Source organism: Zalophus californianus, chromosome 12 (genome assembly GCF_009762305.2).
Source record: "Zalophus californianus isolate mZalCal1 chromosome 12, mZalCal1.pri.v2, whole genome shotgun sequence".
Classification (NCBI taxonomy): Eukaryota; Metazoa; Chordata; class Mammalia; order Carnivora; family Otariidae; genus Zalophus; species Zalophus californianus.
The window spans coordinates 43,756,962-43,773,757 of NC_045606.1; the positions used below are offsets into that span (position 1 = coordinate 43,756,962).

Below are 16,796 nucleotides of genomic sequence, written 5' to 3' on the forward strand. Positions count from 1 at the left end.
TTCTCTCGGGGGTGATCTCCGCAGGCCTTTCCTACAAAGATTCAAGCTCACATTCCTACCAAACCCTGTGAGGATCTGCACAATCCAGTAGAGTAATCCTTAAACTTCAAATGTGTGGGGCATCCGGCTTGCTCAGTCCGTAGAGCATGAGTCTTGATCTCAGGGTTGTGAGTTCAAGGTCCATGATGGGTGTAGAGGTTATTTATAAATGAATGAATGAATGAATGAATGAATGAATGTAAATTAAAAAAATGTGTAATAGAGCTCCGGGGGGGATCTTGTCAAAATGCAGATTCTGACTCAGTAGGTCTGTAATGTGGGTTGAATTTCCGCATTTCCAATGGTTTCCCTGTGAGGTCTATGCTGCTCGTCTATAGACCACTTGTGTCTCTACTTGTGCAGAGAACTTTTGGTCCACAGAGCCTAATGTATTTGCTATCTGGACTTTTAGGAAAACATTTGGTGGTAAGTAATTTAACCTAATAGTTGATTGTTAAGTTTCTTCATAGTGTCTACATGTTAGCAAGTATTTGTTAGGTATAAATAACAATATATTACTTTTAAGCAACAGGAGAGCAATGTATATTAAGTATATCATGCGCTCAGGAAGAAGAATCATATCAGATGTGCCCTTCTGCTAACTTGATATTAGCAGATAATAAAACATCACAAATATAATTGAGTTTTAGAATATTTACTGATAGTACATTATGGCTTAAACTACCTCTGAGACATGGCAAAGATAAACTTGCTGAGGGCAAAGATTGAAGAGAAGTGTCTGAAGGAATTATGTAGCTCTTAGAGCTCAAGACTTGAGCACCTGGCATTTTTACATTTTATCCAATTCACATTCAAGTATCACTTTCACATGACTCAAATAGAAATGTTGTTTCTACTTCTCAAGGAAAAGATGAGCAGAAATAAAAAGTTAAATAAGTTGTCACAACTATATAAACCAGGAGGTTAAGACGTCGTCCAATCAGGTAATTCTGAACAATAAGCTTTAAATGCAATAAAGAGACTTAATATTGATATCACTGGGCTAATTCAGTGAAATAGGTATTTGACTATTATTTCTTCTATTTAGTCAGTAGAAAGAAGCACAAATATTTGATGAATAACATAGAGAAAGTATGTGGCATGAGTAGCCCTTATTCCAAAGATCTTAGTTGTTCTCAACAGTCTGGTAATTGCCCAGAAATGGGACACAGAGGGAAGAATAGCATCTGGAAAAAAGAAAGAATCCAAGCCTGATTGTGGATCAACTACATCTCCAGAGCTTCACTCATTCTTTCATTCTACAAATATCGAGCACCTACTTGTTCTAGGGGCTGGAGATACATCAGTGAATAAAATAGTCCAAGATACCCTCCCTCAATCTTGTACAATTCTTGTATAGGAGATAAAACATAAAGAAACATAACAAGTAAATTATATGGTATGGTTATAGAATGACACATGCTTTATAAATATAAAATGTAGAGCAGGATAAAAGGGTTTGGGAAAGAGGGGTATGGTTGAGGGGCAGCATGATAAAATTCTATCACTTATATTTAAATGGAAATCATGTATACATGCATTTTGCATGTTAGATTTTCTCTAAGATTCTCTAAAATATTAAGAGTAAATGATATATGATTTTAAAAAATTCTAGAAATTCTACCTCTTGTTCTGCGAAATTTTAAGTGATTAACTTGAGAAGTACCTGGTACTATGTAGTCACTCAAGGTTCTAATGAACCAATCAACCGAGATATTAGAGTGTTCTAGCAGTGAGAACATGTGTGATTTGGTTTTTGAATGATTTAAAATCTGCTGCTACAATGACACCATCTAAGATTTCACAACAAAAGTAAAGAAACATATATCGTCTTATGTTCTTAGGATAAATGCCCCCCAATATATTTATATATCAATAAGATTTATAGCCAATACCATTTATGTGACTCCCGAGGTAAACTTTAAGATCTGATTTTCAGAGTGTAGTACGTATGAGACAGTGAGGGACCTTGGGAACAAGCCCCTATGCACCCGGGATGTTCCATGCTGGCTGTTGTCGTTTTTCTTGCAGATCAAACAGGGACCAAGGAGCAAGCCCAGACAGGTTCAAACTGATCTGAGATAGGATGGCCACCAAATTTGATCTTTTATCAGCTTTTCCTCTCATTTCAGGGCTAGAAAACATGCCCAGCGGTGGAGACTTAACATGCAAATGAAACATCTGATGTATGAAGAAGCATGTTTTGTCAACCACACCTGCGTGCCCACTTGCCTGGGATTCCCAGCCCTTCCGTGTGTGAGCAGGACTCCTTCCCCACCTCAGCCCCTTTAAAACTTCCCCTGGCTGTTGTTCTGAGAGCCAGTCTGACACTTTTGTTGAGACTGTGTCTGTTTTTGGCTGCAGCTGCTGCGCCAATAAAGCCTTGCCTGTACCTTTACATTTTGGGTCCAGCCTTGTTTCTACTGTCACTGGATTCAAGAACCAGAGCCTGCTAACAGGTATATCATCTTTCAGTACAAAGTTTACTACTACAAAGAATGCCAGACATAATAGACCTGTGCTATTAAAATAATAATGACCACATGGGAAATGGCCTAAAATAAAAGAATTAAACTGGTGAAAGTCAAACTGTTATGATCCACAGATGGACAGCACAGATAAAATAGAAAAGCCCTAAGGCCACTATCGAACAGGGGATTAGTGTCTTTGCACTGCATACATGTGGGGATCAATTCTATATTTAAACTGAAAACAGAAAGAGACATTTTCGTGAAAGCCGCTTTTCCACCATCCATTTGGAAAGCCAGTTTGGCTGAGAGAAGGCAGTGGTCACAGAGACTGAAATTTAGAGTGTGCCTCGCATAGAACACCAAAGTTAGAGTAATCCACCAACACCATCAGAACTGATAGTACATATATAAGCAAAGAAGTAATTTCCAAAGAAATCAGGCAACAGAGATTCAATTTCCTTGGATGTCACTTTGAATAAATGTTTCAGTAAACACTGAAATATCCCATTGGACATCTGCCGTAGATTAGATTTAATGAGAAAGAATTGATGCTGGACAGACACAAGGAACTAAACTGGAGCCCTTTACTTAGTTAAGGGTCTTAGATCCTTCCACAATCCCCATGAAGTTCAGTGCTATCAGAAATCTATCTTTTGTGCTTTCTGTGTTCTAGAATACAGTACTGCATTCTTCATACTTTGAATTGACAATGCTGTGGTATTAAGTCTACTACCTTTGCTCAATTTTTATTATTTTTGTACTTTGACTTTTGTTAAGTGATCTAACAACTTTATGAGAGTCACAGGATATTTTTAAGGTTTTTTTCTAAAAATAAAATTGACTGTTAAGTGGCTTGCTGACACCCCCCTGCCTCTAATTAACAGATCAGGATAAAAGTGAGAATATACAAAAGTCATTCTGAAAACTCAAAGGTTACGTGACAAACAAACGATTATCTTGGTGATTCACTAGGCATAACAATATAAAATGTGAGCAAATCCTTATAAGCTACATTCCAGGAGGAACATTTTTAAAGGTGATCTTCAATTTTGCATTTTAATGACTAATCATGATCTTTTACATTATCATATCATCTCAGGATCGCAAGTGCAGTTATATTTTTCCTGGTCTCTAATTTATAGCACTGATGTTATTGATACAGAGAATAAAATATTCAGTTACCCTTACACCTGTTTCTCAAAGCACATCTATTATAAATATTAAATTCTTTTTTTTTGTAGTTATTGTTCTAAATGCATTGACTATCTTTAAGTTAGGAATGCAGTAACCTGAATATATTAACCTGAAAAATACTTATATCTAGAGTTTCAATATTATAGAGTCTTTGGGGCTATTTTCACTAGACTTTGATAAAAGAGGAATTATGAGATAAGGTGAAAAAAAGGAAATGGATTTTGGAAACTTCTTTGTGGGGGAAGGTTTAAGAGATTCCAGTAAATGTGTCACTGATGGTACTTTGATGGTTTATAAATAGAGATGGTCCTATTAGTTCATATTGTTTTCTGAACTGTATAATAAAATTGGAGGAGCATTGTTCCAACAGCAGAAGCTATTTCGGCAAGGTTGGAGGGTAACTGCTATGGCATCTATGATTCAGGCTGACCTACTGTAAACTAATCTCAGTTCAATACAAAAAGACAGATGTATTAAAATAAAAGAAAAATGGAAAATATTGCTTACAGACTACCATATTAAGATTTAGAACCAAAGAGTTTACAACGTACTCTGATCAAAGATGGCCACTCTTCACAAACTTCTGGCAATTTAATTATTATCACTGTGGTTGGTTTAGAAAACTAAAATGGGCACAGTTAACTAAGAGTATGTACATTTTTTTTCTTTTCTTCTTCCCCCACCTTTTTTTTTTTTTTTTTGCTAATCTCAACACAATGAGGAATAAACAAGAGATATTTGATTTTTCACCAGTTACGACTTTCAGTCTTTCTTTGCTGCCACTTAAATGACATTTCAAGCATATTTCAAATCTTGCCAGTTTGGTTATTAGAAGACTATCGTTTTAACTTTATTTTCAGCTTAAATTCAAATCTCCTCTCCTCCTCCCTCTCTTGTGGGGCACTGTTGGGCCTATTCGACGGACCCTTGATCAGGACCAAGGGAAGTTTCTGGTACCATTTTTGTCTACCTGTAAGGCTTTCTAGCCACCAACTTTGGGACTTAGTTGCCAACTTCTGGACAAGACAAATGCCCCCAAATGTCCTGTATGGTGCCCCCAAAATGTTCCATTTAGAGCACAATCTGTAAACCTTCATTTCCCTCCATTCTGATCCATGTTCATTTAACCTCCACCCCCAAAGACAGCAAACATATAAGACTGAAGAAAAATTGGATTACCATGGCTGTTACATCTGGACGTTTCCACGAGCCTGCCATTTTGGTCGTAGCATGCCATGGCTTGGTAACGATATCCTTGACCACATTCCTTGGTATCGCCTTGTGTTTTCACTCCCAGCAACGCTTCCACTTTCCCCTCTGGCAAAATGCAGTCTGACCAGTTCCCCACAGGCTGTGCATTATACTTGTCACAAGGACAGTACTGAGTCTCAATCAGGGGGTACAAATGAGAATTTTTACATTTTTCCTTCTTTTTACTTTTTCCTGTGGAGAAATTTAAGTTGGAAAATATCATTATTCATTTCAAGCACCCCTAATTTTCCTCCTTTCCTAAACTTCCTTTCTCCCTTTTTACAGGTACAACAGTAGCTTACAATGAATGCTATTTTCTCACTCCACAGTGCTTTCTCTGGAGGCTCTTATTAGTACTGGGTGCCTTGCAATAGTGAAATTTTTCTTATTTTCTCATTTTAAAATCACCATTTGCAAAAGGTCTTCACTGTTGTGAATTTTATACTCTTTGAATGATTAAAATACTTTCCAATGATCACACGCTTTCACTGACTAGGGGAGTTTAAGGTAATTGCATAAATCTCTCCTTTATAACATGTGCAAAAATATGAAATGGAGAGAGAGAGTCTCTGTACTGGACTGCACAGCTTTAGTTAATTCCAAATAGATGGCATGGTTATAGAGGATTACAATTCAGAAAATGAGATTTTTATGTTTACTTTTCTTTTTTAACTTTTTTTTAAAGATTTTATTTTATTTATTTGACAGAGAATGAGAGAGAGGGAACACAGCAAGGAGAGTGGGAGAGGGAGAAGCAGACTCCCTGATGAGCAGGAAGCCTGATGCGGGGCTTGATCCCAGGACCCCGGGATCATGACCTGAGCCGAAGGCAGATGCTTAATGACTGAGCTACCCAGGCACCCCTCTATTTACTTTTCTGATTATGACTTTGCATCTTTCATTCTTTCTTTTTTTTTTAAGATTTATTTATTTATTTGAGAGAGAGAATGAGAAAGAGAGAGCACATGAGAGGGGGGAAGGTCAGAGGGAGAAGCAGACTCCCTGCTGAGCAGGGAGCCCAATGCGGGACTCGATCCCGGGACTCCAGGATCATGACCTGAGCCGAAGGCAGTCGCTTAACCAACTGAGCCACCCAGGCGCCCATCTTTCATTATTTCTGAAGAGTCATCACTTTGACACACTCGGTGGTTAGTGTAGTAAGTAATATTAACAGTGAAGATATTTAGTGTCAGAAAAAAGTACTAGGAATGGTCTGTATATAAATCTAAATAAATTCCCATTTAAAATAAAAAACGAACAGTAATATGTGCTTGAAAATAATATGTCATTATTTCAATTGAATCACATTTCTATTATCTATTCATTATGCTATATATCATATAATACTATTAGTTATATCACACACAATTAATTGCATATGTTTTACATGTATTTATTTCTAACTTTCAGAATGTGCCTTATATAGTTTTCAACAGACTTCATTATGACAGGTGGTTCATTTTATAACTTGTAAATTCGGAATAGTCTACTGGCTATTTTTTTTTTTTTTAGGTTTCTTTTTGCCATTGACCATACTTTTGAATGCACTAGATTTAGTTTGGTATGATAGCTCCCGTTCTCACTCATTTTATCCCTGCTTTTGTCATTGTGACTGCCTTTTAAAACGCAGTTTTCAGATACAAAATTAGTGTCATATTCCTCTTCTAAGCTATGAAGAATAATCTGAGGCTGTGACAGCGAGAATGGGTTAAGAAAATGAGCGGTAACCTTCCCTTTTGTTCTCCAAACACCTTACAGTCTGTAGGCAATCCACCAGAAGTGTATGTTTAAACCAAAAAAAAAAACAAAACAAAACAAAAAAAACTACCTATTGTATAGGGAGCCAGCTCAATTTTCAACGTTACTCTTCCTTTCTACTAAAAGTACATAGCATGTCTGTCACGGACAACTTACATTAAAATACAAATACGAATCCACTGGTGTATACCAGCAGCAGTAAGACGTGTATGTGTTTTCCAAACACACTGTCAGAACTCTCTTGGTGTAACTTTTAATGTGTTTTCTAAGTTGACAGTGTTGGCTTTCACATCCTAATTATTCTTACCAACAATAGTGCGCTTTCTGGTCCTAACTGCACCACAGTCTCCGTTGCACGACGAAAACTTGGACCAGCTGGTAAACTGACAGTCATCTTGGCAGGGGATCTGGCAGGCCTGGGTGAGGGCTGGAACAGGGCCTGCATACCAAAGGCATTCATGGATGCCAGCCGGTCCTCCATCTTGCTTTCGACAAGTAATAGCTAAAGGAAAAGCATATAGAGCTGTTTAAAACAAACTTGAATGTCTATAATAATTCCACAGTTTCGGAATTAACCTAACATTTTCTTATGCAGTCAGAGGAATCCTCTTTTAATTCCTTATTTGCAGCAGAAATCTGGGAGGAGTGTTTCTAATAATCACAGTTAGTTATTAAATTGATCCTGTAGGTTTTTTAAAATAACAAGATAACTCTCAGTGGTTTATGTGACACAGAAAAGCGCAAACGCATGCACACACACACACACACACACACAGACACACACAGACACAGCATTTAGCAGTTTTTATTACATGCTATTAAGGATTTCAAGTCCTTATTTAGAAATTAATTATTTAAGAGACAGCACATGGGTTCTGATAATAGTTTATGCTGAACATACACTATTCATAGAGGTGCTGGGAGACACCACATACCTCTAATATTGTTTATATATCATTGGCTGCTCTAGGATTTCTATATAGAAGGGTCTTAGTGCCAGCAAACTGGAAGGTTTGGGTGAGGAGGGGATGCTTATGGAAACCATCTTGTAGCTGCATTTGCATGGAAAGCGTGTTATTTTACTACAGTGGAAGTTTGTTGGGATGGCTTTGGAGTGGTTAATGGGGGCAGGGGGCTATGTCAAAGTCGCCCATTCAGCTCTGTCTACAAGTTCTTCACATGCACAAATATCAACCATGAATTTAAAAATAAAAACAAAAACTTCTAGCAATCTTTATCATATCATAATTGACATTTCCACAATTACATATGGGCTCTAAGAAGTGGTCAAATAATTTTAATTCATACATATGATTTCCCCCAAGATATTGTTCTACTGGATTTTTAAAACTCATGTCATATTTTTATTGCTTATTGAACATAGTCATAAAATTGCTTTAAGGTATCAAGACTCAAAGAAAAAGAGCAAGTGATGTTTTAAAGTCCCCTTTCTCTCTGTCATTTTTTTCCCATGGTTTTAAAAATAATTTATTCTCTTATTGAGGAAGAAGACGAAACATTTAGACCTTGGTCCTAAAAATGTCTTCCTTGGTCTTAAAAGTGTCTTCCTTGAACTAGCTTACCTGGCCCCAGTCAGACTGATTTAGGTGGCCCTTTCAGGTTTATGGCCTAGGCTGGAACTTGATCTCTTTCCTGCTCAGGATTCTATTCATCATGAAACTAAGGTGAAGGAGCCTGACATTTTGATCCTAAGTTATAGTTAGGGCACCTAGGGTCCCAGGTTAGACAACACTCTCCAGATCTGTATAGTAAAACTTAACATCTAGTAGTAGGGCTGTGTGATGGGCTGTCTAAAAGGATGTAACAGTTTTCACAAGGGAAGACTTTCTCTGTGTAGGTGAATACAACTTGTCACAACTGATGCAGGAAAAGTTACCTAACTGTGCAAATGTAGGTCAGTATTCATCTAGTTTTTAGCTAAAGATACCTCTTCATTTAATGTGCACAACACTGAAAGGGCCAATTTGTATGAAGAGGACACAGGGGCCCCTGAATTTTAATTATATGAAAACCCAGTAGAATGAATAGTGGTGGCGGTTATGAAAGTTCTGTGACAGGAGACAGCAACGAGGGCCCCGAAGAGACTCTCACCACTCGGGAGAGGAGTTGTCTGCTGCTCTGTGTTTATCCTACTGGTCTAGTCGCGGTTCTCAAATCAGGCTGCGGATTACAATCACCCAGATAACTTCTGAGAGCTGTCCATACCCTTGCCAAACTCTAACATTCTGATTTATTGGTTGAGGACAGGGTCCTGGGCATTAGCATGTTTTTAAAACTTCCTTGGTGATTCAAGTATGAAGCAGTGGATCAAGACCACCGCTCTAGCAGGTGATGTATTTCCACTTGCATCAGAAACACGTGGAATACTGTTAAAGTGGAAGATTCTTGGATTCATTCCAGTGCCTTGGTGCTCCATCACCCTGGCACTGTGCCAAGGTTGGGAAACAATGCTGAGCATGTGCAGATGAACTAAGGGAGCTCTAAAAGTGGAACTCAAGGGGCCTTGCACAAGCAGTGAACCAAAGGAGCATCCATGTAGTTTGGCAGAATGTTATCCATGGATCTGGATTGGTACTGGAGGACTCCCCATGAAGTGGTATGCTAATGATGTGACTTTGCAATCTGCTGCCACGTGGAGGCAGAGTTGATTCCTTCAACACTGTAAACTTAGTAACCTCTGAGAGTTTGTGGACAAAGTTGTCCCAAGGAAGCTCGAGAGGGAGGACTGACAAAGAGGGAGACATTAGATGAATTATTTATCAGGATATGTAGGAATCTGAAGAATGATTAATTTGGAAAAGAAGAGATTTGACCATATCAGAACTCTAGGCTGTGAAGGGGATCACATTGTTTATAGTAAAAGAAAATTACAAAACTAAATCTGGGTTCTTTAAAACAAGACTACTTTTATCTATTCATCCAATCTGACTCTCTGAAACAGACACCTGAATAGAAATCTTTTGAGAAACTAAATGAAATTGCCTTAGGTTCTCCATTAAGGCTCTCTAAGGTTCTCCTACAAATTTTATTTTAGAATTGCTCTCTCATCACATTAAGTGACACCAAAAAACCAAGATAAAATAAAACCACCACCAACACAATTCCAGAAACAAGCTAGTTTATTTTGTGCAGATCTATACTATTTGTATAAATGTGAAGCCCTTTTCCCTATATGCCTTAAGTATTTCAATTAGTGGGAAAGAAAAATGTAAATTTCCCATATCTGTTCTCAGAAACCCATGGAGCATTCCGCTGCCCTTATCTGAGATTTTAGACAGTGTACTTTGAATGAATTACTCATGTAATGTTATCTAAACAAGTAACAACAGCAATATTTGTACAATATATTGAAAATTTATCATACATCTCAACTTGTTTCTATTCTGACTTAGAGGAAACACAACAATTCAAGTGCAGAAATGCAATCTGAAATGAACTTCCTGCTATTAGGGTGAGGAAAATATAAATGCTTGGAAAGGAAACCATCTGGTCTCTCAACTTTATAAACCTTAAAAGTCATTTCTAAGATACTGAAAACAGGGTGGTTTTAACCATAGAAAAGATGCATCATACTAAGCATGGTTTCCTAGCACACCAGAAAGCTACATATACCCAGACAGTCGTATCTGTATTTACAGGTGGAGGGTGTATGATGATTACGCAAGTTCTCCTTTGGGCTGAGGTCTTGTGAACAAGATGGGCCAAAACCCAGGCTGCCCATCTGCTTCATTCACCCTGAAAGCTTCTTAGTGAGATCAGCAAATATCGAAATAATTACTTTAAGGTAAAATTCTTTAACTTTATGGTGATTGTATCTGTTTATTTATAATTTTATTTTACTTATATGAGGCACAGCAATTTTTATTTCAGTGTCATTCCAGCAGGCTCAAAGTCTGGGGAGACATCCATGTGGCTGCCTTGTGGGTTACATCTGAATTAGGCGAGGCACACTTAGCTCATCAACATGGAGGAAATGATGGAAGGATAAGTAAGAGAGTGAGTTTCTTCAACAGGTAAATGCTCTGGAAAAGGGAGCTAGAATTGTTAGATTAAAAGTGACTCAACAAATACTCTAACCAAATGCAATGCCGAGAACTTTATGAACCCTGGTTTAAATAAACTGTGGACATTTTTGAGACGATGGGGGGAAATTAGACATGTTGTAAATATAGATGATATTGAAGAATTATTGTTAATTTTGTTTAGTGTTATAGTAATACTATTGTTACGTTTAAAACAATCAGGTATTTATGGATGATATACATTTTATCTGGGACTTGCTTTAAAATATTCCAGCAAAATCTTTGTAAGTGTGTGAGGAGTGGCAGATGACCAAGAAAGGCAGCATGCTAAAGACGTGAAGCTGAGGAAACGACCACACTACCAGGGCTCATTATATTAGTCTTCCTATCTCGGGGTCTCTTTGAAACTTCCCATAAATTTAAATAAAAAAAATTAATTAGTTGAATAAGTAAAGTCAATTTTAGAATGTTTTCATGTAGGTTGAATTTTGAGCTATGTTTTAAAGAGGAGAATAATCAAGGTTGCTAGAATGAAAGGGAATAGATAACATTGGTTTGAGCTAAAAGGACACGGATATCTGTGTTATGCATATATGACTATGTAAATGGACCATTACCGATGCAACCCTAAAGTAAATCTAATAGAATTCCAAATGCTGTTGCTCGTCTTCATTTTCTTGAAGAGGAATGAAACTACCTTATTATTCAGGATGCACAAAGGAAAAAGGAGTTCTCTCGGTCTGCAGATCATCCTTCAGCATGCAAGACCATGTCATTTCGTTTGAATAATCAGTGAAATAAATGACTAGATCTAGAATGTGCACATAGAAGTTCATTACAGGAAACAGAAGATCAATGCCCCAGTGCAGTGAAAGCTGCTGGATTAGATATAAACAGAGTTCAAGGAGCTCTGAGACATTATTTATTAAGTTGAGTAATATTAACATGGTTTACCTCTCAGCAACAGCATCTGGGTATGTGTTCAGCTGACTGAATGCTTAGAGGAGTGATTTTTTCCTATAGTGTTAATGAAAAAAATGGCAAAAGTGAGAACGAATCATGTAGAAATGAAAAAGAAAAAGCTTAATGTGAGTGAAAGCTAGTTACCAAGAGACCTAATTGTGCTTAGAAATAAGACCCAACCCATAAATAATGCAAGAGGGCTCCAGTTGTTTACTAGGTGGATGTAATGATCCCAGGCTTTCTCCGTGTAGAAGAGATATTCACTGACAAGTTTGCCAAATTACTTTCTAATTACAACTTGTGAATATAACTCTGGCAGATTGGAAAGAAATGCACTTTTTTTTTATTGATCCTAAATAGTTACCAATGATTCCCCAGTCTCATTGATGTTAATAATATGTGAATATATGTGAAAGTCCTTGAATGAGGACTTACTAGGAAGTAATAATCAGCTCCCAGTGGAGAAGCTCAGACGAGGGACCAGAGAAGGGCTAACTAACTGCATCACTGAGGAACCATCTTAGACACAGCCGAGTGTCAAGCTTATTTTATGAGCTACTTCAAAAATAGCACATGCTAATAATAATTTTATGACAGGGCCCTCACAGAGATATAAAACCAAACCCAAATCTCCAAATCACCTTGGATGCTCATATTCACAGGAAATTAGAGCGAACCATTTAAATTTAGAAATAATTCTGGACGTTTTTAAAAAATAGCTTTGCAGCTAAAAAGTAGCATTGTAAATGTATAAAAATATTGGGTGGTAACTAATATGCATATCAGCCAAAAAGTGTTTTAAAATCATGTCTCTGCAAAATTTCTTTAAAGCAAGTTCCTTTGCTCTTTGAGTTATGTTGAACAGGGCTCTTTCCTACCTCATTCTTTTTCCACTTTCATTCTTTTCCTTCTCATTGCATAATAATCTCTGAAAATCAACACATTCGTGTGAATGACTGAGATAAGTTAACCCAGATATTCTGGGCCTAACCTTGATAATGCTTCCAAACTGCAATCTTTTAAAAAGAACAAAGTGGGCCAGAGTTTAAGTAAAGGAATGATGCCAAGGGCATCAACAGAGATTAAGCCACTTAATTTAAGCACAAGATTTAAGCGTATTTGCTCACACACAAAAAAATCTAACTGCATAAATTATAGTTACTTATATTTCACATCATTTAGATTTAATTTGGTAGAAGGAGAATTAGAACTTTCTTTCCCCCTCTAGACTTTCCTTTTATAAACTTTTTAAACAACAGATGATGCAGGGTGAGTACTTCTGGGACCAGGAGGGTCCCTGCCATATGAAGCATGTTATTAAAAGTTTCTTTTTTTCTTTTTTTGCAACCTATTTGAGAACACATCTGAATCACACTGGCTTCCACATAAAGAGACTGATATCAGATCTTAGTGACAGGTCAACATTATAACGGACATTCTTTGGCAGGCGAGGATATAGAGGGGATGGGGGTTTGGATAGGCAGGGTGGACCCTGGCAATTATTAACCATAGATCCATCTAATTCTCAGGAAGTACACTTGGCAGGAGACAGCATGAAGATCAACAGGGAGTTTGAAGAGCAAACTCTGAAGTTATTTTATGAAACTCAGCATCTAACCCATGATACATTTACATCATACTCGTGGTATAAATGTGTCATAAGGTAATAAACACTGGAATAATACATATACATTTTAAGAAGTAGTGACTGATCTTGCCCCTTAGGGCAGACAGAGAGAAAAAAATAAGTAAATTGTCCCAAATTGTTATTACTATGAGCTATGCATTTAATTTTGAGTACAACTCTAATGGTAAGTCTAGTTGTAGCTATTATGGCCAGGTTTCAATGATCTAGTCACTGACTCATATGCTGTAAGTTAGCCTTCTAAATGCCATCCAAACTGTAGACATGCAATCAGAGAGAAAAGACAGCAGAAATTACTGTTCTATTAAAAGTTTATATACAAGTGACTCAAATAGTATGAAGCCAATATAAGTGTCTATTCACCTAAAAATTAAATAGAATGTGAAAGTAATTTCATGTTAGTTCCATTTCTTTTATTGACAATATCATAGGAAAGATGCCTTTTTCAAAGGCCCTCTAAAATTTCCCTATAACATTTAAGAATGATTCTAGTATTAAAGTTGCCAAATTCCTTCTTTAAAATAGCTCTCCTTTCTTTATTTCTTACACCATGTGTAAGATTTTTTGGACCATACCATTCTCAATATCCAAAGCCTTGCTAAAATTCTTCATTGTGTCTAATTTCCTATTGCGACAAAATTCCTTCTCCCTCTCCTCCTCTCCTGGCCCCCCTTCTAGTACTCCAATCCTCCTGAGCATGGCCCTTTGCCTCCAACTCACTCACAGGAACTACAGGCAAAGTGCTCAATGCACTGTTCCTTACATGTACAGATTTTATTTTGTGCCTTTCTGCTTTTGTCATCCTAGATTTAAAGGTCATTTCCTCTGTCACTATGCCCTATCAGTGGTTACCTCTTTTTATCTTTTCTTAATTCTTTAGTGGTTATTGTATATACACATTACTAACGTATTACTAATATGCTTAAAATCTGAATCATGTATACCCATAGAATATTACCTACCCTAAGAAATAAGTGAAAACTATTTATTATATACTTTTTTTCTCTTGACAGTCTGGGTCCACCGCCATGTAGGCAAGAGGCGACATGTGACATGTATTCAATACCTGTTTTATGAAAGAATGCATTGCCCTGAATGATATTCAGGAAGTTTGAACTGGCTTTTAGGGACTGGCGTTAACCTGTTCTCACAGCTTTCTGAGAGAGCTATTATCCACAAGCTTACAGCTGTGTACAGTGGAATAGGGATTTTTTGTTCAAGACACTGGCCCTTCGTTATTGCTATGGACTGAACTGTGTCCCTGGAGGTGTGAACCTCCAACGTGATAGCATTTGGAGATGTAGCTTTCAGGAAGTAATCAGGCAGAGATGAGGTCATGAGGGTGGGGTCCTCATCATGAGGTTAATACCTTTAGAAGGAGAGACCAGAGAGCTTGCTCTCTCCCTCTCTCTGCCATGTGAGGACATAGCAAGAAAGCAATCATCTGCAAGTCAGAAAGAGAGATCTTACCAGAAGCAGAATTGGCCGGCAGCTTGATTTGGACTTTCCAGCCTCCAGACTTGAGAGAGATATATTTTTCTGTTTAAGCCACCCAGTCTATAGAGTTTTGTTATACAGCCTAAGAAGACTGATACACCTATCAACACAAAGTTTTAAGCACTTATTTTATACAGGATTTCTAATTTTTTTTTAAGAGATACACTGGATAAACTTAAGGAAAACATCCTGTTTTGTAGCAGAGTAGCTAATTCAATTTACAGGAGACTGGGCAAAAATTATGTGATTCTGGGAATGCTCGATACAAAATTTCCCTTCACCATTATTTTACTTTTCCTTTAAAATGTAATGGGATTGGGTCATAAATAAACATGTTCAAAGTTTCAGAACATATCAATTTTCTTTTAAAGCTCTTATGTTCTGATGTAATACTTCTGAAAGCATTTTCACATAGTTCTGAAATATAGAGGACGTAGCTTTGGTCAAGACTGCATTTACTTGATTGGAGTAGAATCTTCCTATATTCTTCCATCCGTGTCATTCTAACTCATTTCTGAGTAAGGCTGATTCTCACTAATTTGCTTTATAGTGAGTGTTGATGCTGGGATGGTAAGCAGTGACAGTCATTTGTTAAAGAGACTCTGGCAACATAATTGCTTCCCAAATCCTTCACAGTGTATCAACATAGATAATTCCTACAATTGGAACAATTACACTATTAATAGCAAAAATGAAAGTCTGTCCATAATGGCCACTTTATGGCTAAAAGTAGGTGTAGGTGACTGGAAAAGAGGAGACTCAGGACGGTTGGCAAGTAAGCTGGTAAAAGAGAATTTAGAGTTCTATTGTTCTACTCCTGTGCAAGGTTTAAGTCACTTGAGAAAATCTGAATCATAATAGGTGACCTTGTAAATGTTCTGCTGAGTGGTGCATACTGTATGAGACACGCACATTGTGTCCTTTCTATGCATACTTAGTAAATGAACTCTTACTGTCCAGTTCTCAGGTATGATTTATGAGCTTCTAGACAGGGGAATTATGAGGGTCTTCTCTCTTGTCTTCCATATCCCATGTATTATCTGCTTTCACCTTTAACTCTTTTTTTAAAAATATTTTTACTAATAAACTTTTAGAGCCAAAGTTTTATTTCTCACCCCTTCCCCAAAAGAATGCTGCAATTTCATCCTAAAGGTGTATATTTTACTCCTGTACAGTGTTTAAAGTCCACTTCTCTTATAACTAAAATAGTTCCTTTAATGTTGACTTGGATGGAAAAATTTCTTCCCAAGTGACCAGATGAACTTCAGAGGTTCTCTGATCCTAATGAGTAATGACTACTCAGTACTATTAGAAGTTGTGACTCTATTATTGATTACCTGGCTTCAGAGTTTAGATCAGGGGTCAGCAAACTTTTTCTGTAAAGGACTAGATAGTAAATATTTTTGGCTCTGTGGGTCATATGGTTTCTGAAACAACCTGCTCAAATTTGCCTCGTTCTCATGGAAGCAGCCATAGGCCATAGGTAAAGAAATGGGTGCACCTGTGTTCCAATAAACCTTTAGATTCAAAAAATAGAACAACAACAAAAACAAACAAAAAAATACCCAGGCTGTGGGTGAGATTGGGTGCACAGGCCACTGTTTGCTGACAGCTGGTCTAGACCAAGAGTTGGAGAAAAGCCATGCGATAAACATTTTATCTTCAGAATCATACAGTGGTGAAGTTAGCAATCTCATATTTTAGATCATATGGTGTCAGTTCCGACCCAAGCAAGGGAATAGTAATTTAAAGCTAATGCCATGTTCTTTAGGTAAAAAGAAATGCTTAGATTATACAAATGCAAACAAGTTAGAGAAAAAAGGGACCTATTAATGGGAAAATACAATAACCACCTTTCCTCTTATTACAATATATTGTAGACATCTGCAGCTTCATCACATCCTTTTATGGAAATGCTACCCAAATTTCTATCTG

General features: G+C 37.2%; 1 protein-coding gene across 7 annotated transcripts in view; it reads right to left on the reverse strand.

Moving 5' to 3' along the window:
• Positions 1 to 16,796, reverse strand: part of THSD7A (thrombospondin type 1 domain containing 7A) — a 431,400-nt gene that overhangs the window by 55,232 nt on the left and 359,372 nt on the right. For all 7 annotated transcript variants that reach the window (XM_027574085.2, XM_027574087.2, XM_027574084.2 and 4 more), the window contains 2 exons: positions 7,021 to 7,215; positions 4,884 to 5,147 (listed from right to left, as the gene is read on the reverse strand). In XM_027574085.2, the coding sequence (XP_027429886.1) occupies positions 4,884 to 5,147; positions 7,021 to 7,215 (459 nt within the window). The remainder of the gene's footprint in view (positions 1 to 4,883; positions 5,148 to 7,020; positions 7,216 to 16,796) is intronic.